At 49.0% G+C, this 25040-nt stretch overlaps 1 protein-coding gene across 1 annotated transcript; it reads left to right on the forward strand.

The window, feature by feature from the left end:
• Nucleotides 1–11419: 11419 nt before the first annotated feature.
• Nucleotides 11420–20904, forward strand: STC2 (stanniocalcin 2). The gene is made up of 4 exons (XM_066329378.1): nucleotides 11420–11661; nucleotides 13864–14006; nucleotides 16424–16635; nucleotides 20167–20904. The coding sequence occupies exons 1-4, from the start codon at nucleotides 11511–11513 to the stop codon at nucleotides 20552–20554; spliced, it is 894 nt and encodes a 297-aa protein (XP_066185475.1). The 5' UTR covers nucleotides 11420–11510; the 3' UTR covers nucleotides 20555–20904.
• Nucleotides 20905–25040: the final 4136 nt, after the last annotated feature.

The following is a 25040-nucleotide window of genomic DNA, read 5'->3' on the forward strand; positions in this document are numbered from 1 at the left end:
CTGCTGTTTCACCACAGTGGACTGTAGTTAAATTAACTGAGAAAGGTGCTGGTTTGGAGGGGGTTCATCTCTCTGTTAACTGGGCTAAGTTTTCTCCTGGACATTTCCAGTGAGTGGGAATAAGAACAATTGCTGACACTGGGGGCAACTCATGGTTTCCTCACTGTCCCTCCGGGGTGACGGAGATTAATTGTTCCTCATGTGGACTTGGAGTAAAATTGTGATGAATCCTGTTCACAAAACCCACTCATGATCCTCCAGATGTTTGTGCCGTTCACACAGACTGGTGGGAATCAGCTGCTCCTGCTGGACAAGTTCATGCTGGTCCAAAGACCATATTCTGCAGAGAAATGACATAATCAGGCAGTGTCTGGTGGAAAGTCACGTCACAGGGACAGAGGTCGGCATACCTGGTGTCACAAGAGAAGAGGCTGCCTCTGAAACAGCTGACTGAGGTAAAGGCTGGCAGATGTAGCAGCAGAAAGAAGAGAAAGGTGTACTGTGGTTCTCATGAAAGGCCTTCTCCAGAACTGAAGAATTTGGGAGCCAGCCCTCATCCCAAATGAGGCTGCACTAAAACCAGAGCGAGCCCTCCACAAGCTCTGTCATCATTGCCCTGGTCAGATGGCAAGGAAAGAGAAAATCTGACCTTGGAGCACAGCCAGAGGCAGCTCTGAACTGCCTGAACTGCCCTCAGCAGCCCCAACTGCAGCAGAATGAGATGCCAAGGGACATTTGGGCACAAGGATTGTCAGCTGAAGCCTTCACTGACAAATAAATCCACATTTACACCAGAGCAGACACCCAGGATAGGACACCGAGGGAAATATGTTCATAGTTTAGATATGGTGCCATCAGACTCAAACAGCACTCAAACATCGAAGTAAAACAATGATAACTTGCTCTACTGAACGTCATTCAAAGCCATAAATGTTCAAGAGATACGTCAGAGGATGACACACAGTCAGATTTGAGAAATGAAAACATCCTCACTTGGGTTATGTTGTTTCTGTCCTTAAAACACAGACTGAACTTTTGGTAGGAGAATAATAGACTCCAAATCATTTTAATGAGACAAGAGATGAAATTTGCAGGGACTAGACATCAGTTTGAGAGAAATCATATCCTCCTGGCAGGAGATTTAATCATCTGATTATTTCAGGAGACACATTTTGGCATAGGAGCTATTTGTAGGCACCAAAAAAATTGTACAGGTTTGTTCAAAACTTCACAGAAGAGACACAGCACTATTTTGTCAGCCAATTAATAGAGACTTTTGACTGGAAAAAAGAACATTTGATCAAATTCGCCTAAAACAATCTTTTCTCATGTATCTGAATCCAAAGTGCTTCAAAACCAAGCTGATCTTAGATCACCAGCCCATATCCTGTTCTCTTCTTTCAGGTCTTTATGGCAGCTCTGGGGTGATGATCCATCAAGGTCAGCACCTATTATACAAAATACACTTATCTCCAAAATGTAAATCACTACAAAAATACTCTCTTTAAATAAAGTGGAAATGGGTTGTAAGAAACTTTTTTTTTTCACCGCAAAGAACACAACCTAATTTATCTTTTTTTTTTTTTTTTTTTTTAATTGCAGTTCACAGAAGACTGCAGAATATTACCATGATGTTTTCTCGTGGCTCACTGTCACAAAGCCACTTTGAACCTCTCTCCTCCGTGCTCTTTAGCCAGCTGAGGACATCTGTGCTGAGCTCTGCTTTCCAGGCACACGGGGAGGGATGTGTCTGGACACAGATGTGGATCCACACATCTCCGAGGGTTCCCTGTGTCAGGAGGACTCTGCAAGGGGCACCCCAAGGTTTTCACAACCTAACAAATCCCACCCAGCAATGAGGAAATCAAACAGCCTGGTTTTTAGCAAACGCAAACCCAAAAGTGTGCTTAGTGCATTGAGCCCACCGGAGATGTTCATTGAAAGAGAGGTGAACGCTGAGGGAACTCCATAACCCTCCTAGACAGATGCAAAAAAAAAAAAAAAAAACCCCAAAAAACAAACAAACAAAAAAAAGAATTTGGAAATACCCCAGTGTGTTCTAGCAGCCTATAATGGGACACTGGCTGTGGAGGAAGAATTGCTGGTATGATCTCAGGACTCAAGCCACTGTAGTCAGCCAGTCTGCCCACAACGATGGGCCAGCCAAGACAATACCAGCTCTATGCTCACTGATAACCCAGGCCCAAACACAAACTGCATCCCCCTGACTGGCCGTGCCACAGGAGCAGCCAGGAGGAGGTGGGAACCTCAGGAACATAGCAGGCTACCTGCTCTCCTAGGTTCAACAGCAGGGAGATTTCTTTTGCTGCTTGCAAAACCTCCTAATGGGGTCAGCTGAAATGATGGATGTAAACAGCTCCTCCAGCCACAGGCAGTGCCGGATATTCCTACAAGTACTGAGCTCCTGTGGGTATTACACAACTGCCTCTATTCAGGAGGCTAAAAAGGAGTTCAGTCCTGCTTGTATATGCTGGAATCATTGCATACAGTGTTCCCATAAATCATATAAATGAGTATTACTGTGCCACTGGTTCGGACAGCTGCTGTTATTATTGAAAACCCTCCTGGCAACCCAAGGCCAGTGCTGTTCGAGCTGAGGTCGGTTGGCCTTGGTGCAGTTTGTGCTGGGCTCAACTCTGTGCCCTGCAAAGTTTCCCCAAAAGATTCTGGCAGAGCTGAGGCTGCTGCGCCCGTTCTCCATCACCCAAGGGTGACACATGTTGACACGGAGCCCTGTCACCAGACATTCATCACTCTGTCCCCCTCCAGGCTGCTGTGACCCCTTGGAGCAGGGTCTGCTCCACACCCGAGCCTGTTTTTGCACTTGGGATGAAAGCCCTGGTGTGACACGGGCCACTGGGGAGAGCCACCCCGGCCTTCCTGCTGGGGACAGGACACACACAGATGGAGCTCAGCAGAAGCTCTCAGGGCACCCAGCAAAGCTGCTGGGGACACGAGACACAGAAGCACAGGCAGCTGCAGTCAAAGTGCCACCAGTTATCAGAAGAGACACTTGACCGAACACAGAGACTGGAAAAGGCAGAGAGGAGTCCCAGGAGGCAGCAGAAGGCCACGGACACCCTGTCTGTGGTCTTGTTCTGCACATTCCACCCTTGAGTCAGCTCTGTCTGAACCTCTCACCCACACACTAATTTATTCCTGCGGGTTTTCAAGAAACAGGAATTCTGAAACAAGATGTACAGAAAGTTTAGTACATGGTGTTAAAGCTAGCATCCATCATACCAGCCCTCCCTCTCCAATGAATTCGTTCTGCTTGTTATTATCATCTGTCTATATTCATAAACAATACCCTTATGATTTTTTCCATGCCTATTTATTTCCTCAGTCACTGACTTGGTTTCCCAAGGCTATCAGAAAATTACATATAAATATTTATATAAACAGATCTCTGTTTTGAAACGGTCCCCAGCTACTTCTGAATGCAATATGACATCAACCCCAAATCAAGGCTTGCTTGGCACATGGAACCCACTACTACTGAAAATGGGTGTAGCTGACATAGCCCCAGGAAAGGACCCACCAAACTCAAATCCAGAATAAATTTCAGTAAATGTGGGGCCCAGGATTGGTACAGGGATGGGCAAAACTCTTGAGGAGGTGGAAGAACAATTTCATGAGGGGCCATTCGTGCACCAGCCAGATGGGCTGTTAGAGCAGCACCACAGCTTATTAAGGGGGTGAAAGGATTGAGCTGCACTCCTGGACACATTTCCAGATTAAAATCTGATCACACCAGGACAGAGAAGCCAGCAAGCATTATCTCTAAGGGTTTTTCACACAGAAAACTGTATCCAGCAGTTCTTCCATTTTGGGTTATAAAGTAATTCGGGATGAGGAGAAAAAAAACCTTCTGAAATAATCCCTTTGCAGACATGAGAAACTGCCATGGACGGTGCCATGCTGATGAGCCCAGCTATAATCCACTCTTTGCTTTCTGCTGACTGGCTGAGCTCTGGTGGTTTATGATGTCAGAGGAACCCCTCAAAAGAATTATAGCCTTTTAGTCAGCTCTGAACCACGTATGATTATGAATACTAAACTGGTTCAAGTGCTCTTTTGGTCTCGCTCTAACATTAGACAAAGTCTCAAGCAATTACCTATCTCTTCAAGGAATGTGTTTTCCTTGGCCTGGGATCCTGCTGGAAGCAGGAGGGAACATTTGTGGATACAATTTCCCCAGAGCCAGAACACAGCAAGGTACAAACACCAAAACAGGGCTCCCGTCACCGCAGCCCCACAAAATAAAAGGCTTCCACCACAAGCAAATCTTAACTATTCATTGTAACAACACCTTAAATCAACACAGATAAGGGTGATGCAGGTGAGAGGCACATTGTGGTGGCAAAGTTACCGCAAGTTATATCATGGGGGATAAAAAAATGCATTAATTTGAGAACAGAGGCCAGCCCTGCACAAAGAGGGGATCAGGCAGGCTCCTGCATCCCAGTGCCCCCAGTAAGTTCCATGACAGCAGCAGGGCCTTCATTTGTATTTTAAAATTGCCTGTTGCAGTATTGGTGGCCGGAGCAGGACCACAGCTCTGTGACTCCGCTCCCTACACTCATCCCTGGCTCGTAACTGCTGAGATTTGGAGAATCTTTTCAGCCTCAGCTCCCAATCGACTATTTAGTTAAAAGCATGGGGGCTCTTTTAATGTGAATTTCAACTCACAGTACTCATTATTGCACAGGAAGAGCACAAACCTATAAATTGCATCATGCAGGTCACGGATGCAAATACCTCTAAGCCAACATGGTCAACAGGCTGTGCTGTGTGTCAGAGCACGTGCCCAGATATCCCACAGGAGTGAAAGGAGAGGTCCTGCCAACCCACAGGAACACTCTTGGACCTATGGGTTAATTATTGTCTGATCCAACTGAGAAGTCCCAAAGCAGCGGGAAGTAAAAAGTGAAATGTGGCAATGGAAGGCCAGCGAGAGCCCAAAGATCAGCCTGCAGAGGTTATTTTCTCTCTCACTGCTTTTTACCAGCCCTGCAGGATTGCGCTGAATTTCTTGGGTTCAGCACAAAAACAAAACCCCAGCCTTAATTTCATGGCCAGCTGTTGGCTTCTGCAGGGCCATTCCCAGGAGCAGCAGATGCTCCGTGGATCCCAGGTCAGCTCAGCTGAGAGCAGCCAGGGCAGTTCCAGAGCATTGTGTTGTTTGGACTCTGATTGTGGAATCTCTGCTCTGTGCAGCCTGTGGGCGGTGACTCGGGTGCTATAATTACCACTCTAATTACATTGGCACGTTTCCTTCTTGGCGAGCCCCACGGAATTACAGTCCCGTTACCTGACCTGGGTTTCTGATAGTCCTACCACAATGGGTTGGAGCATTTTGCTTTTGGTCTGGCCACAAGTTGTTAGGGTTAGTGTGAATTGGAAGGCCAGGATTGCCAAGGTAAGTGTGGCGTTTTTTCCAGAGGGGAAAAAAAATGTGTCAGTGTCTGCTTTGACTGCAACTATTACTTGTGGCTCCTCCACGAGGTGAGGAGGAGGAGGAGGAGGAATGGAGGAACCAGAACACTGGAAGGGTCTGGCAGTTCAGAGGAGAAGGAACTACCAAATCTCGCCCATCTTTAACTTCTGCCTCAGGTAACTGCATCATAAACGCACACAAAAATGGGCGTGTCCAATAAATATGTCAGCTGGGACACTCGATTAAATTATCTGCACTGGGCTTTGGCATTAATGCCACAGTGGTAATTCTCATCTCTCCTGTAGATACTGCTTCAGGATTTGGTGGGTTCAAACACTCAAGAGCAGCCTGTGTTGGAGGTGGAACCCAGCTGACCTCTGGATTTGATGCTGCCCATAACTGAGCCCACGTTAGCCTTGAATCGCATAAAACAAAGAGGATGCTTTATGTACCACGTGGTCTTCAGCTTGGGGACCCAGAAAAGGCTTTTTTGCTCTCTTCTTTCCTAAAATCAAACAGGGTTTCTGCAGAAGAGCTGTGAGGAGTTTCCATGGCCCTCCAAGCTGGATCCCACACTGCAGCCGTGGGCTGGAGCTGTGTCCCAGCAGGCCGTGGTCTGGATGAAACCAGAGACTCCACTGCAAATCTTCTCCAGATCCTTCTTCCCTTTATAGCACTCAGGGGGTTTCGGGTTTGGTGACTTTGCTGAGCAATTCTCTGAATCAAAGCTGCTTCTTGAAACTCTCCAGTTTGGTTGTTTTTTTCTGACGGATTTTTTTTCTCCCTGATTCGGAGCCCACCTGGGAATGGGGGTGTTCCAGGAGGTTCAGCACTTCTCTGTGTCAGGCTGCAGCTGCCTGAGGTAGCCACTTCACTCGAGGAAATTATTTGATTTTTTTTTTCTGAGAGCCTCTTGACAGTAGGTAAAGATTGTTTCAGCTTGTGGGAGTGCCAGCTAGAAGCCTCCATAACCTGAATGACACTCAATGCCATGGAAACTCCTGCTAAAACTCTGTCCTTGCAATATACTGGCCCTGACATCAGGATCTGTCATTTCAACCAGCACTGAGCAGCCCATCTGGGTAAGAATTGGCAAGCTGGAGATGGCCTGCAAGTATCTCCTAACAGGGAGACCCTTCCGTGGATTATTTTAGCTAAGAATGTAACTCTCCACGTCTTGCAGATCTCTTCCCTAAAAAAAAAAAAAAAATGTACTACTGTGAGAAAAAGGGAGAAATGGATGATTTTTGGCCAAAGCTTTTCTGTGGTGACTAAGCAGACTGCAGTCTGATATGTCTCAATCTGAACAGCCCCATTTTGATGGCCCTGTCACACATAATTACCAACAGCACTTCCAGTTTTTCTTTAGCTCGTGCAGTAGCCCCAGAAATCCCAAGTGCTGGGCATTATCAGCCTTATATGAGTTGTAATCGCGTCACATTTTTGTTTATATCCACCAGTAATAGAAAACATGCATATCTTCAGTTTGACTTTAAGAATAAAGCAAATACATACTTCTGGCAAATTGTCTGGAATTACAGTTTAACAGCATCTGGTTCAGATATTCTGTAGTAAATTGTTGGCACAGGCATTGCCACATTTCTTTATTATTATTATTATTATTATTATTATTTGAACCAAAATGTTCTCAGAAACATGTGTTTTTCGTCCAACTTCCATGTAATCCATTTTATGACGGCCACAAAGCTGACGAAGTTTGAAACTTAAACTACCTGGGCAGAAGGGATTGTTTCTGGACACTCATTACACAGCTGATTAACTGAGGAATAAGCAATTCTGGCATGTAACCCGGCGTGTCAGTTGTTTTGGCTTTTTGTCTCAAGGAGTTGTCTTTCTTGAAATACCTCCCCAGGTACAATGTGTACATTCCACCCTGTTTTGCTCACAAATTACATACCTGTCTTTTATGTCAAGTCCAATAGAGCTGCACCAGGTTTCCTTATTCCACATTAAAAGTAACCAATTACTTGAGTAAATACCTGTTTTAAAAATATCTCGGAGTGGTTTCCTGCTGCTCTAAATACTGAAATATTTGGCAGTGTTTCTGACTCCTATAAATCTTTCCAATAGTTCATATTTTATCAAAGAAGCCACATCAGCTTTAAACCTGGTGCATAACTCATTGAGAACATTTCTCAAATACAGGGTTTTTACACAAGCAATCAGGAAGAGAACGCCTGTACCATTTTTATTGTAATTAGCTCTGGCTTCTCTTGCATTTCATTTTCTGTGACTTTATTGTCAACTTCTGCTCGTTCCTCATAAAAACCAGTTACCAGAAATTCAAAATCGATGATGAGAGGGGAAAAGTGGCTTAAAATACAACCCTTTGAAGCCTCCCAACAGACCTACATTTACTGAGCCTAGCAGGTTCTCCAGTGTCGAATCCCATTTCAGTCACTGTCAGCAGCTTTATTCGCACCATCCGAGAACCAACTTGTGGGAATTAAATCAACATGTTCCCAGAGCAGGTCCCACACCAGGAGGAACCCAGTCCAAGAGGCAGCTTCCCCCGATCTCCTGACCACTTTCCCAGCAGGGCTTTGCAGCTCTGGGCTGGCCTGGTAATGATGTGTCATTTGCAAGTCAGCACCTTGCACTAAGCCCCGAGGTGGGAAAATTACCCGGGAGAAGAGGCAACACTAAATTCCCCTGCCTTGCTTATTTTCTCAAGTCTGATGAAATCCCCACTGCTCTGCTGGGGCTGCACAGCACAGCTCACTCTAGCTCTGCTGTGAAATGTGTTTAGTCACAGATAGAAAGCCCAGAATCCAGACCTTGGCACACCTTCCCCACAGCATCCTCTTCCCTTTTGAAGTCATCGGCCTTCAGAACTGGGTGTGCTCGCTCTCTGCCCATGTGCTGGAGCCTCTTGCACAGCATTCCTCAGCCTTCACCTGCCTGCAACGGCCTTGCAGGGACACAGCCCTCTTAATAGTCATGAGGGCAGCTCATCTCCCTCAAGACGCCAAACAATTAAATGCTTCCCATTTCAAGGCAGTTGCAAAACGCTCGTGCCACTGCTTGATCATACGAAGCCTTAATCGAATTATGAAACACTCTTAAAAAGAAAAGCCTGTGTGTGTTAACTAAAGGGAACTCAGAATGTATTCCTGAAAGCCAACAGGTTTTCGGAACTTCGGGAAGGGGGTATGATCCTCTCCAAGGTGTTAGTGCTCAAATATGCCCTCAAACACCTCGCAGCAGGACACTGTCCCGCAGTCAGGCTCCTGCATCCACGCAGGGCTGGAGCAAAGCTGTAGGCTCCGTGCCTTTGGGATTCAGACATCCCAAGCCTCCTGGAAACCAGCCCCTAAACCACTGGAAGCGGTAACTATTCTATAAAATCACCTGGCAGTGGCTCATGGTGCCAGGGAGCGAGTTACACCGCGCTCCGAGATTTGCTGGAGCGTAACCTGCGGATCACGGGTGCTCTCCTCACAGCCCTCACCTCTAAAGTGCTCCCTGACCCCCTCAGGAAGGGCTGGATGGATCCTCTGATCCCAGGAGCACCCTGAGGAGTGATGGGGAGAGAGAGGGAGAGAAAAGCAAGGAAAAATCCCGCAGCTCTGAGTGCCACCCGCTGCCCAGCTCCGCGTGCTGAGCAGGAGGAGACGGGGAACGCTCAGAGTGCTGACAGCCGCCAGATTTCTTCCCCAAAGTGACACGAGGAAGGGCTATTTTAGGCACGGTTTTGGTGAGGGAAAGATGTTAAAATAACCTTGATTGGAGAGATTAATACAATACGGGCTGAAAAGGAGGAGCAGCCTACTACCAGCCAGGGCTGAGGGGTTCGAAGGACACGCTCTGAGAAATCAGGAGACCTGAGCAGAGAAATCAGGCAGAGGGAGGAACATGGGTTCTGCAGGATGGAGACTGCACAGAATTCAAAAGCCAAAAGGGTAAAACACGTCCAAAAAATTGCAACTTTAAAAAGAGGAAGAATGATTGATGAGGAATGGCTGCAGGAAGACAGCAGACTGAAAGCAGCAGGGCAACAGCATTATGAGAAAGCATCGTTTGCAAGGCACCAGGAAAAAAATATATTTTATATAAACATAATACAAACTTGTTGGTTAGGAGCAGTGCATTGGCTGTTACCTCCTGCAAGAGAGAAAAACTGCCATCCCTTAAATTCTCCTGCCTGAGTTCAACTCATTCAGCCCCTGGTCTTTGAACACTCGAGCTAAGTTAGACCTAGCAAAAGCAATTAAATAGCAAAACTCTTCAGCAGTATAAATAGTAAGAGAACAAGGACAAAAGAAGGGCCAGGCACTCCGGGTGAGGTACAAATGAAGAAGAAAAACCTATTCCTTTAATAGCCCTGCTGTCAGAAAGGGCAGAGCCCATCCCAGGGGCACGGGGGCTTTGCAGATATCCGCACTGGCACAGCCAGCTCCTTAGAGGAAAGCTGCAAGTTGCAGTTCCGAAGGCAGCAGCAGCATGTTGATAAAAGGGAATTTCCACACGAGCTTGGCACCATCGTTAAGAATTTCAACCTTAAAGAAAAAAAAAAAAAAAAAAAAAAAAATTAAACTTCTCAGGGCTCAGCCCCAGCACACAAAGCCCGTGGGCCTGAGACAAGGCCGGGGAAAGGCCGGGGCTGCCGGGGGGCTGCGAGGGGGTGTCAGGACGTGCCTGCTGCTGCGTAGCCGTGGAGCCATGGTCCTGCGGCGCGGTGTCACGTCCCGCCGAGGAGACCCTTGCTCGGGGAGGTGTGAGTGGATTTCCTCAAGTGCATTTTGACAGCTGTGAGGAAGCGGGCGGCAGCAGCAGCTGGAGACATTCCTGGCTGCGCCCCCCCACCCCCGCTTCCCCGGCAGGACCCCCGCCCCCGGCACGGCTCGGCACGGCTCGGCTCGGCACTGCCGGGGGCTTGGGGGGCTGCAGGGGACGGGGCAGGGGGGGGACAGGACCGCATGGGGCCGGCGGGGTCTGATGAAACATCTGATGTGCATTACGGCAGGGCAAGGGGAGACACGCTCGCCCCTCCCCAGCCAGCGCGGCACTTCTCATCACCTGCTACGGATTTTCCTTACGTGGTCCTGTGTGTGGTGTCTGCTGTGTCCCCCCCAGCCCGCTCCAGCTACCGGACAAAAGGCAGCAGCCGGAGCTGCCTGGGGAGGGCTGTTGTAAGGGTGATGCTCTCCCCACGGCGCTGGCGGTCTAAGGGGGGTTCTGCCCCCCAAGGAAAGCAGCGCCCGTCTCTGGCCGCCCATCCTCCGCGCCCAGGGTACCACTTTCCCCCACTCAAGTGATGTATTCGGCCCAAACCCCCTGGCAGCAAGCGGGGGTACAGAATCCCAGGGTGGGGGGTGGAAAAAAGAAATCGGAGGGAATGGAGGGTTTCCAAGAAAGTCATTGCAATAGCTGCTTCGGAAAGGGATTTTTTATTTTTTTTTCTTTGAAATCAAGTCTTGCCATGAGGCGGCAGTGCCGCAGGACGGCCGGCGCTGGCAGCCTGCTCCGGGCACGGGCACCCCGCTGCTCCTCCCGCATGGCCAGCGGCGGCTGGAGCGCCGAGAAGTTGCCGGCGGACGGGGGGTGTACGGAGGGAGACCGCCGCCTCCCTGCAAAAAAAAACGTGTCAAAATCCCGCTTTTTCACCTTTTTTTTTTTTAAATACACATTTTTTTAAAAAAAAATTTTTTTTTTTTTTTGGCTATCCCTCCCTCCTCCCCGGCCGCCCCCCGCAGCCCCATCCCCCGGCTGGGCGCGGGTGGGGCGGGGGGCGGGCGGCTGCAACCTGCCGGCGGGGCAGGGCCGGCCCCCGGCGGGCGGGCGGAGCGGGGCTGCGGCTGCCATTGGCCGCGGCGCGGAGCGACACCTGCTCGGCTCCCTCATGCGAGTGACACCGGGGCTCGGCGGGGATATTTGAGGCTCCCTCCGGCGCCGCCGTCGCCACTCCGCGCTCGCCGCCGCGCCGGGCACATGCGGTTCGCGGGGCCGCGGCGAGCAGCGCGCTGGGCCCGGGTGCGGCACCCCGCGGGGGAGGACGCGGCGGCGGCGGCGGGGGGAAGGCGCGACCATGTGCGCGGAGCTCGGCGGAAAGCTGCTGGCCCTGGCCGTGCTGCTGGCCAGCGCCCGGGCGGCCGCGGGCACTGAGGCCACGCACCCGCCGGAGGGACCGCAGGACAGGACCCCGCAGCAGAAGGGGCGCCTGTCGCTGCAGAACACAGGTATGGCATGGGGGGCACCGGGCTGGCCTCTGCGTGTCCCCCTCCCCTCGCTGCTGCTGCTGCTGCTGCTGCTGCTGGCTGCTGCAGCCGCGTCCAGTTATGACAGGCGTTTTATTTCGGTGTCCGACTGTCAGGCGTAAATCATCGCAGGAAATCGGAGCTCGCTCCTAATTACCTTCAGAGGCCGGCTCTGCCAAGCACGTGTTGCCCGTGCACAGCCGCGGCCGGAGCCCCGCCGAGATGCTGCGAGCCCGGCGAGGAGAAAGTTTCTCGGCGCAGCGGGTGGAGGGGCCGGGGGCGGCCGGGGGATGGCCGGGGCTCTGCCTCCTCCGGAGGGAGCCGGGCAATGATGCAACGGGCAGGGGGTTTCTCTCCTCCTCTCCCGCCCCCCGCGCTCCCTCCCCCGGGCATTATCTGCCTAGGAGGAGAGAGAGAGAGAGAGCTGGGGCGTGCACTTGGCTGGATCGCTTCCCAGCCGTGCAAAGAGAAGAGCGCGGGATCCAGACGCTTCCCTTCCCTCCCCCTCCTTCATCCCTCCCCTCCTTTTCTCCCTTTTCTCCCCCTCCCTTTTTTCTTTTCTTTTTTTTTTTTTTTTTCTCCCCCTTTTTTTTTTTTTTTTTTTTTTTAACACTCTCCGTGCTGCGAGACGTGTTTAAACACACACGAGCAGGAATGCACGAATGCCCATTAGGGACTGCCACATGTGAATCACGGCACTGTGCAGTTCTCAGCACGCTGGAGCCAGGACATGTGATCCGGCGAAGGGTTTGCATCCGGATGCCAACACAAGCACCACAAGCCGCGCTCCCGGGCCCCGAGAGCGCCCGGCTCCGCGCTCCGCAGCGCTCCACAAAGGGCTCCAGTGCCCCTTCCCCCCCAGCCCCTCTGCCGCCGGCTTTGCGCAGCTTTTCCCTCCCTACCTCACACAATCCCCCTGGATCCCACCCCCCCAGATGCTCTTCAAGGCAGGTAGAAGCGGGGGGGAAATAAAATAAAATGAAATAAAGTGCGGCGGCGGCGATTTGGGGTTGAGCTGGTGGCGGTGGGAAGGGAGGGGGGAGGTCGTGAGAACTCCGCTCCGCATTTCCATCCGCGGCTCCTCTCTCTCTCTCTCTCTCTCTCTCTCTGCCTTGCAGCGGGTGGAAATTAGACCGAAAGTTGCTGTAAAGACTTGCAAATGGACCGCATGGCTGAGGGGGAGGCTGGGGATGGCTGAAACACGCTGCGGTTCCAGGGGGATTAGGCTGGCTCCCAAGGGCGAACTTTAATTAAAGGTACCACAGGGCACAGAGTACAGGAATTCTTAGCATCCTCAGTTCTGGTCTAAAAGCTGCCCCTGTTTAACTTTATCCCCAGGCTTTTTCAGCAACCACCTTCCCTCTGGCAGTACTACTACATCCATTTTTTTTTAAAGGACCAGAAACTGTCGTGTTAAGAATTAGATTTTTTTGGGGGGGTTGGTTTGGTTTTTTGTGTTTTGGGTTTTTTATTTTTTGTTTGAAAGTGAGTATTAGACAGCATTTTTTGTAGTATTACATAACATCTGAAAGGGCAGAATAAACACGTATGTAACTGCTAGCTCCAGTACATCTATTTTATGTTCTCCATATACAAATAGAAATCTTTCCTATTGATTTCTGCACAGCTGAGCACACAGTTGCATTTTTATACGACTCTTGATGCAAAGGACTTTACATATCAGTGGGAGTTTTGTTATTAACTTGACAGACATCCTGACAGGCAAAACCCAGTGGTCTATAAAAAAAACGTTGTGCTAAATGGCCAGAAACTTGCTCAAAGTACCAAAACTGAAAAATTTTTGCTGGATGGGTCCTGATCTTCTCGTTTTGGCACTTAAATTTTCTGGGGGGGGATGCTTTGCACCAGCCAGAGAACAAAAAATCATGCCTGTCCTTTGCTCCTGAGGAATTCAAGAGCATGAGACAGTTCTCAAGTGAAATGGCTTGACGTAAGCATAGTGGATTTGGCATTTCATTCTTGGATATCACTTTCATAACGTAATACACCCAAGTTTTGGCCTAATTCCTGCGAGAAACGGGCACGCTGCGGGTACGATTAACCATTGTCACGCATTTTTCTCTCAAACTGATGTCGGGAGCAAAACAACTCTTGTCTCCCCTTCCCACCACCAGTTCCTGTTGAAGACTTCTTCAAATTAACTCTGACCAATGCTCGTTCTAGCTGAAATCCAGCACTGCCTGGTCAATGCTGGCGATGTGGGATGTGGAGTGTTTGAATGCTTTGAGAACAATTCTTGCGAGATCCGAGGCTTACACGAGATCTGCATGACATTCCTGCACAACGCTGGAAAATTCGATGCCCAGGTAACACGGGGAGATGTCCCTACCTGTCTGCTTGCTTCTAACACACACTTGGCATGTACTGCAGCTTCCTAACACATGTGCACCAAAAAAAATTCTCAGAGCCGCTTTGCTTTTGACGTGATTCATTAATTCGAGAGGAGTTTTTTTTTCTGTTGAAAGCTCCAGAATCAGGACCTCAGGACAGTCATAAGGCAGCAACCTGTGCTAGGAGACAGGCTGGCTGTAGCTGCAGCTCCCTGGATCCCTTCCACCCACTGTACCCAGGGTAACTCCAGCAGAACCCTTCGTGGAGCCAAACACGGTTTCAAGAAACGCTGGGTGGCTTAAGCCTCTACACCGTGTTTGTTCAAATCTCTGAGAGGCAGCTTGGACTCCCAATTCATTTAGAATTATCTCAGTGTTTCCCAAGGGGCAGTTACTAAAGCTGACCCTCATGATTTGCCCACCACCAGCCCAGGCAACCTCCTAAATCTGCTGTACTCAAACAAAGCCCTGGGTTTGAGCACAAGACGTTAAAATACGTTACTTCCGTGGTATGTGGTATTAAGCTTGTCCCCTTCATTTTCTCCCCAGACCATTTATGCATCGTTGAGACATCCTGTTATTATGTCTTGTAAACCTCCTCTCCCATTTCAGTGTGGAGGGAAGGGAACATTCCGACGGGCCAGCGGCGTTTGGCCTGGCCAGGCAGTTTACAGAGCAGCTTGACTCAAAGCTGCATGGCACTGCTAAAAGCGTGGCACAGAGTAGAGCTGTCCCCAAGGTCCTGTCCCATGAGGGGTGCTGGCACCACCCAGCAGAGAACACTTTTTTTTCAAGTGCTGGAGCTTTAGGTTCAAATGCTCCAGGATGTACAAAGGGCCTGGCTTCAACGTTAAAATGGGAATTGCTGCTTTTGTGGGTGTCTGAAAACCTTCAGCTTGATTTCCAAGTGGCTTCCAGAAAACACACGTTTCTTTTTGCACAATATTTCTGTCAGTGAACAGAGTTAACCAAAGGAAAGTTGGGAAGGCAGGGAATGGTGCCTGTGGAGGCTGAGAGTAGCCATTGGTGCCAGATCCCCAGATATTGCTCATCAAACACAGCCTGTTTCACATCCAGGCTGTCTCCAGTGCAGAGCAGAAGATTTAAACCCCTGGAGCTTTATTTAACATGAAGGTGACATTAGCCTCTGCTATGACATGGCTTTTCACAGCTCCTCTCTGTATCATCCCCAGTTATTTCAAGCTGCATTAAATGACAAGACTAACACTGGCCAATTTCTGTTCTCTGCTCTGAAACCTGAGAATTGATGTCACTTTGGGTTTATATAAGAATTCTCCTTTCCATCCCTATTTGCCTACTGTGCTGTGTGTGTTCCTGAAGGGAAGGGTAAGGGAGTGCTTTTGGTGTGGGAAACAGGGATGAAGCAGCACTTTGATGAGCAAGAAACATTTCTGGCTTGAAACAATTTGGGGACAACATCTGCTTGCAGGTCTGGGGAATCTTATTTAGTGTCAGTGGGGCTGGGCCAGTGCACTCTTGGGATGAAGGGGAGCAAGGATTTGGTCTTCATGGAGCCCTTGCATAAAAGAGTCTGAGGCTGATGAAGAGGTGGAGGCGGTGCTGGAGGCTTCCAGGGGCTCAGCAAAGCACAGAGAGTCTGAGCAGAGCTGTGGCTGCAGGGTCCAATAAAAGATGAAAGGTTTGATGCCCACCAAGCAACTGAGTGAAGGAATCACAGTGGTTAAAGAGATGCTGCTAAAGTAACTTTCTTCCACCTCACTTTTTAGCTTCTTGGTGTGATTTTCTTGATTGCACTTGGGATTTCTTGTAGCAGACATGAATACGCTGTAGGATGATGATGGTTAGTGCTGATTTGAGTCCCTCTCTGAGGAAGAAAATACTGATAGCTGGGGAATAGGGCACGTTCACATAGATCATGCATACACATCTCTGAGTTTATAAACTAATTTTAAAATAAAATAAAAAAAACCCCTGCAGCTACTGAATGGGTATCTGCCTGTGGTCCTGAGGAGCTCAGTCATGGCAGGATGCCCTCTCCTTTGTGTGAACCTGTTGTTCTGCCACCCTGGGAGCAAATTAATCCAGTAAGTCCAGCACTGAATCACTTCAAGGTGCTTACTTTTGCTCTTTCCCTCGTTGGGCATTGAGCTGTTGGGGCAGAGGAAACCTCAAGAGCAGCAGTGAGGAAGCTCTGAGTGTTTCAGATCCACTGGGATAGCAAAGCTGGGGAACTTGGCATGGTCTTTAAAGGCAGAGAAACAGACAAGAAGGGGGAAAGCCATTAAGGGATATCCTTAGCACTGTAATAACCCTTGACATTGTCCTGCAGAGAAGCAGCTGGCTGGGCATAAATCAGCTGCTGTGCTTAATGGACAAAAAATACAGACCTACTCCATTTCTTTCCTTCTCAGGGAAAATCCTTCATTAAAGACGCTCTGAAGTGTAAGGCTCATGCCTTGAGGCATAAATTCAGCTGCATCAGCCGTAAGTGCCCTGCCATTAAAGAGATGGTGTTCCAGTTACAGCGGGAGTGCTACCTGAAGCATGACCTCTGCTCTGCTGCCAAGGAGAACGTCCAGGTCATTGTGGAGATGATTCACTTCAAAGACCTGCTGCAGCATGAGTAAGTGCCTCCGTGCTGGTGCAGTCAGAGCGTGGGAGCTCCTTCCAGGAGTGCCACTGGGCTGTGCATCTGCCCAAGAGCTGTTTCACCTCCTTCTGGCCTTAAGCACCTCTTGTTTTCCCATGTACAGCACCAAGGTGAAGCTCTCTTTCGCAGGGCCCCCTTGGAGTTTGTGTGCCAGGGCTGAGATGTGGCTGTGGATGGAGTGAAATGAGTTGGATCTGCCAGTCCCTTTTGGTGCTCTGGCAAATTCACCATCAGTCTGTGCCATTTCCAGAGGCATCTCACAATATTTATTTTTGGTTTTGTTTTCTGAGCTCAAAAGGCATCATTTTGACCCCAGTGTCCTGTTAGAGGTGACAACTAGAGAAGGGGGAAGACGGTTTATGCAAAGTTGTCAGTAAGATGACAATTTCATCTTTAAATACATACTTTGAAATGTCTTGTAGTTAATTGTCCCTGAAAGAGCTGCGGTCCCCCAGGTAATCTCCCATTCATCTTATTCTTTATTAATCCCAGATGCTTTTTAATAAAACATGGGGTTGTACAAAATGAAGGCACAAGTCAGGTTTTTGAGGACTTCATTCCTCTGACTGGGAGCACAGCTGTCCTCCAAGGAATGGCAGGCACAAATCCTGCTTGGAATTGATCAAAGCTGCTACATGACAGCAACAAACCAAGCACAAGCTGTTTGTACTGACTCTTTGTGCACAAATGCAAAAATCAGAGCCTGTTTTTCTTGCAGGTGAACCTCTCACTCTTGAAACAAGAAGGCTGAGCCACAGCCTGGCATCAGGCTTAACCTTAGAGCATCTTCCTACCACGCCTCTGTGCCTTGATATTGGCACAGAAACTCCAAATCCCAGCAGTCAAATGGCAGAATTTTTTTTAACAGAATCACTTCTTTGGGAATTTCAGCCTTGCATTTTATTTTCCTCCCTACCCAAAGGAGCTGCGCTCTGATTCCCTTCATGCTGAAAGCCACCCCCCACACACTAATATTTCAGCTGCAGTTGCAGAGAGATGCTTCAAGGCCAAATTACTCACATAAATCCTGTGCTGTGGTTTGTTCCAGCTGGACATGGTGGCCTGAAAGCAAGGCCCCTTTCCCTGGACATTCCTGAGGCTGGGATCAAAGGCATGGCTGGGGGCAGAGCCGCTGTGCCCAAGGCCATGGGCAGAGGGAGAAGGGCAGCAGGGCTCCATCCTGCCCAGGAGCACCTCTCTGGGCACTGCCTGGGCTGTGTCAGCAGCTATAAATTGGATACTTGGCACCAATTAACCCCCCCCCCCTCCACCATCATTTGGGGATGAAAAGAAGTGTGCGAGCCAAAAGCCTATCCGAGGAGGGAGTGAGTTATCCTTATTTTATGAACAGGCTCAAGGAGGAATGCTCAGAGGCAGCTGCTTATTTCTGGGGAGAGCTGAACTGGGGGTGGGGGGTTGTTGGTTGGAGAAGAGAGGGTCATTCAGCTGAACACCTATAATTTGCATGATCTCATTTAGCGCTTCCTACGCTCCAGCATCTCCCGGAGTGGGAGCTCGGCTCTCCCAGGCGGGACTCCCCAAATAGAACCAGCCAGCCTCCTCCCCTCCCCTAAATTTAGAGGCCATCTCTGAAGCTCTTGTGAACTAAGGAACTTGTTCGAGATCAATAGGCAAGTGTGGCAGAGCTGGAAATAAAATCACGTCTGCTGACTTGCAGCCTTGTGCTCAGTTCAGGTACTGTGTCTGGTCAGGCCGGCTGAAATGCAGAAAGTAAAACAGGCAAGGAGAAATGGGCCAGTATTAATCCGCAGGGCTCTGGCAGCCTCTGAATACCTGAAATATTTGGCAGCCGAGCCACTTTTTAGTCATACCAGCGACCTTTTTTTTTTTTTTTTTTCTCTTACAAAGATTTCTGCAAAGGTTATGCCCAATTTCAAGAACTCATTTCTTGGGAGGGAGGGAGGTTAATATCCTTCTTGCTGGATCACTTTGTATGCAACGTGCTCAGCTCTCTCTTATCTCCTACTTTACATTTAAAACAAAAACCTAAGAGCAGGGAAGCAAGTGGCAGCTCTCAGGCTTGTTCTCTGTTCTGTTCTGACTGTTCTCTCTCGATGAGTGTTGGGAACGTGGTGGAGCCTCCTCCTGAGTCAGCTGTGGGGGTCAGGCTGATTTGCTATGGTGGAAGTGGTGACAGGCCTTGGCAGATTGGTCCCTGCTGCATTCCAAGTCACTTTTTTTTTTTTTTTTGTTTTTTTTTTTTTTTTTTTTTTTTTTTTGTTTTTTTTGGAGCAGCATGAACAATCTCCAACCATGGGAAATATTTTGAGATAGGTGAATAGGTGGCTCTCTGAAGTTAGCGACTCAAAATGAGTTTAAGCGGTTGGTGAAGTTAGACACTGGTCATAATCCGTTGGTTTTTTCCCATATCCTCTGTCTTAAGTTAATGAGAAGAGATTTAGACTTGTCCACAGCCACCAGAGCTGGTGGATGGGGTGCCCAGGAGGCTGCACCCACCCCACACAGCCACGACTTCTGACCCCGGGCAGCTTTCCACTTGTGCTGTGGATGGTTCCTGCCGTGGAAGATTTTTAAGCACGTCCTTCTGGGCCTGCAAGCAGCTGAGCAGTTGTGTCAATAGGCAACATCAATATTGACCCACAAAACTTGTGACCACAACTATTTTAAAATTGCTGCACTCGGTGACCTGTGGCTGAGAAGCCCAAGTGCCTGTGCTTGAGCTGCTGGTGCCTTGGGGACGCTCAGGGGTGGGTGGGAAGCACAGAGGGGATTGGGCCAGGGCAGGTTTCGGAGCCTCCTTTGGCTGGGAAAAGATGGATACTGAAAGCTCTGCGAGGAAATGAAGAAATAAAACTTGGTGTGGGAAGAAAAAGTGCCACCAAAGTGGATTCCATTTGTCTGAGCTCTGTTCAGGCAGAGCCTGGGTCCAGATAGGATCTTGCCTGTGATGGTGATCAACACCCAGTGCTCCAGAGATGATGAGGAAGGCCAGAGAATCTCTAGCTGAGTATTTGTTGCTTTCACAGTGTGAGAAAATGTCTCCCCCTTGCAGACCAGAGGCTGGTGAATGCACCATTCAGCCAGAGGCAGAGCCTGTTTGGTGAAGCTGGTGGCTCTGGACGAGGAGCAAGTGTCCTTTGCTTTGTGTCTCGAGTAATAAAGGTGGGAGGGTATGGAAAGAGATGGAGGCAGAAAGTGTGAGACAGTTCTTCCACTCACCAGGCAAGACCTCTTCTGTTCCTCTGGTGAACATTCCAGTTCTCCCAGAGTATCTCCAGTGGGGAGAGCAAGCAGGATCAATCCCGAGAGGCTTTGACAGGATGCCACCACCGCTGTGCATTTCCTGCAGCGAAATGTCTGCTTTGAATATGGGATTTTCCATAATGAACGTGGGCAGAATTGCTGCTGAGTCAGGGGGTGCCAGGGGCTCACACCACCGGCTTTGCTGTGCCCGGGGAGGGTGAGGCAGATCCTTCACCCATTTCCCTGGGACGACTTTTGACTTTTCCCTTTTACCTCCAGGCCTTACGTGGACCTAGTGAACATCTTGCTCACCTGCGGCGAGGAGGTGAAGAAGGCAATAACCAGGAGCGTCCAGGCCCAGTGTGAACAGAACTGGGGAAGCCTCTGCTCCATCCTGAGCTTCTGCACCTCGGCCGTGCACGGAGACGCTGTCCAGGGAGCCGAGAAGAAGGTGGGGGAAGGCAGCAGGGCCGGCGCTGGCCGCGGGGACATGGTGGCCCACGCCGACCCCGAGCACAGGGAGAGCTCCAGGGCGGCCAAAGGGGAGAGAGGTCCCAAGGGCCACTCCAACGCCCGGGCCAAAGCTGGGGGCCACGGTCCCAAAGGGGCCCAGGGGATCCTGGACAGGGCAGAGGAACTGTCCGACTTCTCCGACATCCGGAGGTGAAAAGAGGCACCGGCTCCCCCCTTCCCCCCGCCAGCCTCCTCCCTCGAGTTCCATCCTCCCCGTCTATGGACATTCCAAAGCATTTCCCATTCAGAGGTCAAGCACAGGGCATTGCAAGATTATCTATGGACCTCGGGCATCAGTGTGTGTGTATATAGTAGCAAAGGGAGAGCAGTGGCAATGGGTTATCGATCCAGCAAACTCGGCACTCGGGTGGCAAAACGTCTCCAGCTAAATTCTTTCCCCCCCATCCCTTTTTTTTTTCTTTTTTTTTTTCTTTTTTTTTTTTTTTTAATTGTATTTTTTATTTTTGTTTTATGGAACGGACATCATCTGAAATTTAGGCTCTTGTTTGGGGGGCTGGTTGGGCTGGGGTTTGGTTTTGGGGTTGTTGGGGTTTTCTTTGTTTTGTTTTTGGGTTTTTTGGGGGGGGTTTGTTGGTTGTTTTTTTTTTTTTTTCCTTTGGTCTCCTTGGCAGGGGAGAAGGTTCCAAGCGGGCTCTGCCAGGCTGCATGTGGCTGCTTGTGGCTTAGCACCTCCAAAGGTTTAGGGCACAGCCTTACAGCAGATGGCTGAATTCCAAGGGGATTTGGTTTCTGCCTGTGGCTGGGCACGCCAGAGCTCAGGGCTCTCTGTGTGAAGCTCTAATGAAGGAGCTGCCCCGTCTCTGGCACAGGAACCGTGTGGTCTGGAGCTCCACCACTTTCCTCTGAAGTAACTTCTGAGCCATTGTTCCCACCTGGGTGACGCTGCCTGGTTTTAAGTGCCCCCTGTTAGTTTTTTAACAGCTTGCCTAACTTGACACTTGCTGATCGCAGAACCATACCCAGTCACTTCAAAAGGCAAGTAATCAGCTTCCAGACAAGGCAATGTGACTGTTAAGACTTGCACAGGGTGGAGGATCCCCCAAAAGTATTCTCACGGACCTCTGAAAACCCTGTGCACATTCTCTGCTTCCATCTGCCCCCTCAGTGATACAGGTCTTCCACCCTTACAGCCCAAGCCTCAAGGGGCAGGTGTGGGCTCTGACAGCAAAGGACCCTATAAATCCCCTAATATTTCGTTCCTATTAGGGCTGCACTGAAGGCCCTTCAGAAGCCTGCCTCTCCTTAGCAAGTGTGGTGTGGTTTGCTGGGATGTGGAGCCCCACTCTAACCTGCCTATAGCTTGGTTTATCCAAATGCCAAAGACAAGGAGAGGGGATTGACTTGGGGTTTTTTTTAATTCTTGTGCAGGTAACGACGACCAATCTCCACAGAATGAGTTAGTAAAGGTGAAGAGTGTCAAGAGCTTATTGTCTTTTAAGCAGTTTCAAGTGTGAATGAGGTGTTTGGCCATATCTCTCCTACCCCCTATGCAATTGTTATTCTCAGGTTGCAGCTCTGCAATCCTATATTCCCAGATATTGTACTGGAAGTGGAGGCTGCAGCACCCACAGGGACAGGAGGGTGAGCTCTCAGCTTCCTCTAGAGAAAAAAAAAAAAAAAAAAAGGGAGTTTTTCTTAGAAAGTGGGAATCACAGCGGGGATTTGGAGCCTTCTCATTTAGAAAGTTTGGGAGGAAAGCTGTGGGGGCAGGAAGGCAAGTTCAGCAGAGACAGAACGTACCCAGTGAACTAAGGTACGTCTTGCTGCATGGTGGGAAGGAGCTGCATAAACAGGAGAGGAGGGTGTTGGAATTTGGCTACAATTTCCAACTCGGATTTCAGTTCCTGCTAAGTGAGCACGGCTCCTAATAGCTACATTCAGGGTTTAATGCAGGGATCCACCCGCAGAACTTGGAGGCACTGCTTTAAATAGCAACCACGTAGGAGGCAAGAGGGGACAGTTGAGTTGAAAAGGTGTCTCTGTGATCTCCCAGGTCTTTGCTTGAAGACGTGGCCTTGATCCCACCCGATTTTTTAGCAGAGTTTCTGTGATGGAATTTTCGTTTGGTTTCAGTGGGAAGAGCTGGGATCAGGCCAGGTGCTGTAGCAGCAAGGACCACGGGTGATGATGGTGCAGTGAGTGTGGCACGTGCCCCGTGGGGCTGGTGACAGCTCAGCCACCCCTGGGGCACCCGGGCTGCCCCACAGAGCAGCTTGGTTTGGGCATGACTCTCTTGGCCACCTCCTCTGCTCCAAAAACCTGCTGGTGGTACCCTAAGAAGGTTTCTGGCATGTGCCTCCGTGGGTTCCCTGCAAGTGTCCTCTCCCTCTTGGTGGCACAGAACCACCACGAAGAACAAGCTCAAACCAAAAAGACAATCCAAGCATTTTAGCACAAAAAAAAAATAATAATAATAATAAAAAATACAATAAAAAAAAAGCAAACACAAACTAGAAACAACAGCTTGCTACCAATGTTCTTGCATTGAACTAAAATAAGATCCCTCTGTCATTAGAGGTCTTGATTCGTCAATGGGAACCAAACAGATCTACATCTTTGAATGTCTCAGTCAACATATCACCTCAGCATGCATACAGTTTTATTTGTATTCATTGGTTCTGTGGGGAAAATTGTGTGTTCCCCTTGTTTAGTCAATGAAAATTGGGGGGGGACAACAAGCTGTGGGTGGGAGGGATTTTTGTATAAGGCATCATTTTTATTTTTCCTCTGCGTGTGAAGATTTTATGTGTTCATCTACTGATTCCACATATGCTATTATTGTAAATATTTAACATTTCTATTTATTATAGTGTCCCCATTTAAAAAAAAAGAACACTGCTGGCTATGATAATTTAAACGTATGTCATGACCTGTGTTGTATATATTCATGCCACTAGTATGGTGTTTTTTTTTTTTTAATGTTTAAAGCTGCGTAAGTATAGTTTTATACAGTTCCATAATGTTATTGACAGCATAAATCATTTATTTATTGTTAAACTTTTCTTTCATATCTAACAGATAGGGTGCGTTTTACCTGAGATTATTTTATTGTGACATCTACATAGCCTTAATTCTTTATAAAAAAAAAAAAGGAGAAAAAAAAAAAAGGTCCATTTAGATACTGTATGATGCTTTAATTAATATTCCTTATGAACTTGCTGTTCATGAAGGAGGTTTAGCTTAAAAGCCAAGGTATGAATGTTTCCTTTATGCTTTGCATCTGGAATGAGCCTTGTTCTGGAATGAAAATACTGCGAGAGAAGCAAAACGCCTACAGGAGAAAAGATAGCAGTAAACCCTGGAAAATGCTGTCCTAACTTACAGTGCTGAACTAAAAGGAGAAAAGAAAAATAAAATAAAATAAATAAAGACAAACTGTCCTTAATTCCAAATCTCTGGGAGAAAGAAAAAAAAACATACTAGTTTTATCTCGTGTAGAGTTTGCAGCCAAATGAAGCTTGTAAATAAAGAAAATGCATATGGCTTTAGACAAAGCTCTGTACCTTTCACACACTATTATTTTCCTTAAACACTAATAAATGTTTTGAATAAGTCTGTGGCTGGGGTTTTGTTTAGCTGGAATTTCGGCTGCTGTGAGATAAGGGGGCAGGGAAAGCCCCCTGAAGCTGAGCCAGCAGCTGCAGCCAGGGGGGCAGAGGTGACTTGGCTGCTTGTCCCCACAGGCAGGCACTGGCAGAGGGACATGGGGACACAGCCAACCCTTTAGAGCAGGGCACAATGTCCCCTCGTGTGTCATTCCCCAGGAGGGGGAGACCTCGCTGGTCTGGGAGCGTGGTTTGAGGCAGGAAAGGAGATGCAGAATCAACCTGAGGGTGTAAAAAACCAGGGAGCAGAAGCTCCTGCGCTTGTCCAGCTCAGACCAAGCCCCTTCAGGAGTTTTTTTCCCTTGGATTGGGATCACTGCAGCTTGTCAGAGCCACCTCATGGCTTGAAAATCAGCACGTTCAGGTTGGGGAAGGAGCAGGGCTGTGGCTGCTGGGGGTTTCTCCTCTGTGCCCTGATGATCCCGGGTTCCCAAATCCCCTCTGGAGCTGACACCCGCTCAGCCAGGCTGCCTTTAGGCACAGCCCAGCATCCAGCAGTGCATCCCAGCGGAGCCAGGGAGGGCAGCTGTGGCTGACCACAGCACCTGCCTGTGGCCAAGGTGTTGGCGGCCCCCAAAGCCCCAAGTGCTGGATTCCAGCCAGTCCCATGAACAAATACAACAGCAAACCCTTTCTGCAGGCTGCAAGAGCTGATAAGATTTGTCCTGCGTGTGTGAGAGGCTCGGTTCATGTCACACAGCAGGTTACCCCTTCAAGGTTTTCCCCTAAAACCAGAGGACATCCATTTTCACTGCCCACTGGCAGCTATTAATAACCTATCAGTGAGTAGCAGCCAGTACAGGGATGTCACAGGAGCTGTAATTCTGTCTTAAATCAGATATCGAATTCTTAGATGCTTACTGGAATCTCAGCAAAGGAGAAAAGCAAAACCCTAAGGTTTACAGAAAGCAAGCTGCAGGAACAGTCCTTTGTGTTGTCTCCAAAGTCATTTTCATACAGTGTCGGGGTGTAGGCAGCAAAGGGATGGGGAAATTATGAGAAAGCACCTCGGAA

This window comes from Sylvia atricapilla, chromosome 14 (genome assembly GCF_009819655.1).
Source record: "Sylvia atricapilla isolate bSylAtr1 chromosome 14, bSylAtr1.pri, whole genome shotgun sequence".
Classification (NCBI taxonomy): domain Eukaryota; kingdom Metazoa; phylum Chordata; class Aves; order Passeriformes; family Sylviidae; genus Sylvia; species Sylvia atricapilla.

Bases quoted from the DNA above. Each gene is read 5' to 3' on its own strand.
- STC2 (XM_066329378.1), top strand. From the start codon at position 11,511: ATGTGCGCGGAGCTCGGCGGAAAGCTGCTGGCCCTGGCCGTGCTGCTG. The intron at 11,662-13,863 runs GTATGGCATGGG...TGCTCGTTCTAG, and splicing joins CCTGTCGCTGCAGAACACAG to CTGAAATCCAGCACTGCCTG. The intron at 16,636-20,166 runs GTAAGTGCCTCC...TTTTACCTCCAG, and splicing joins AAAGACCTGCTGCAGCATGA to GCCTTACGTGGACCTAGTGA.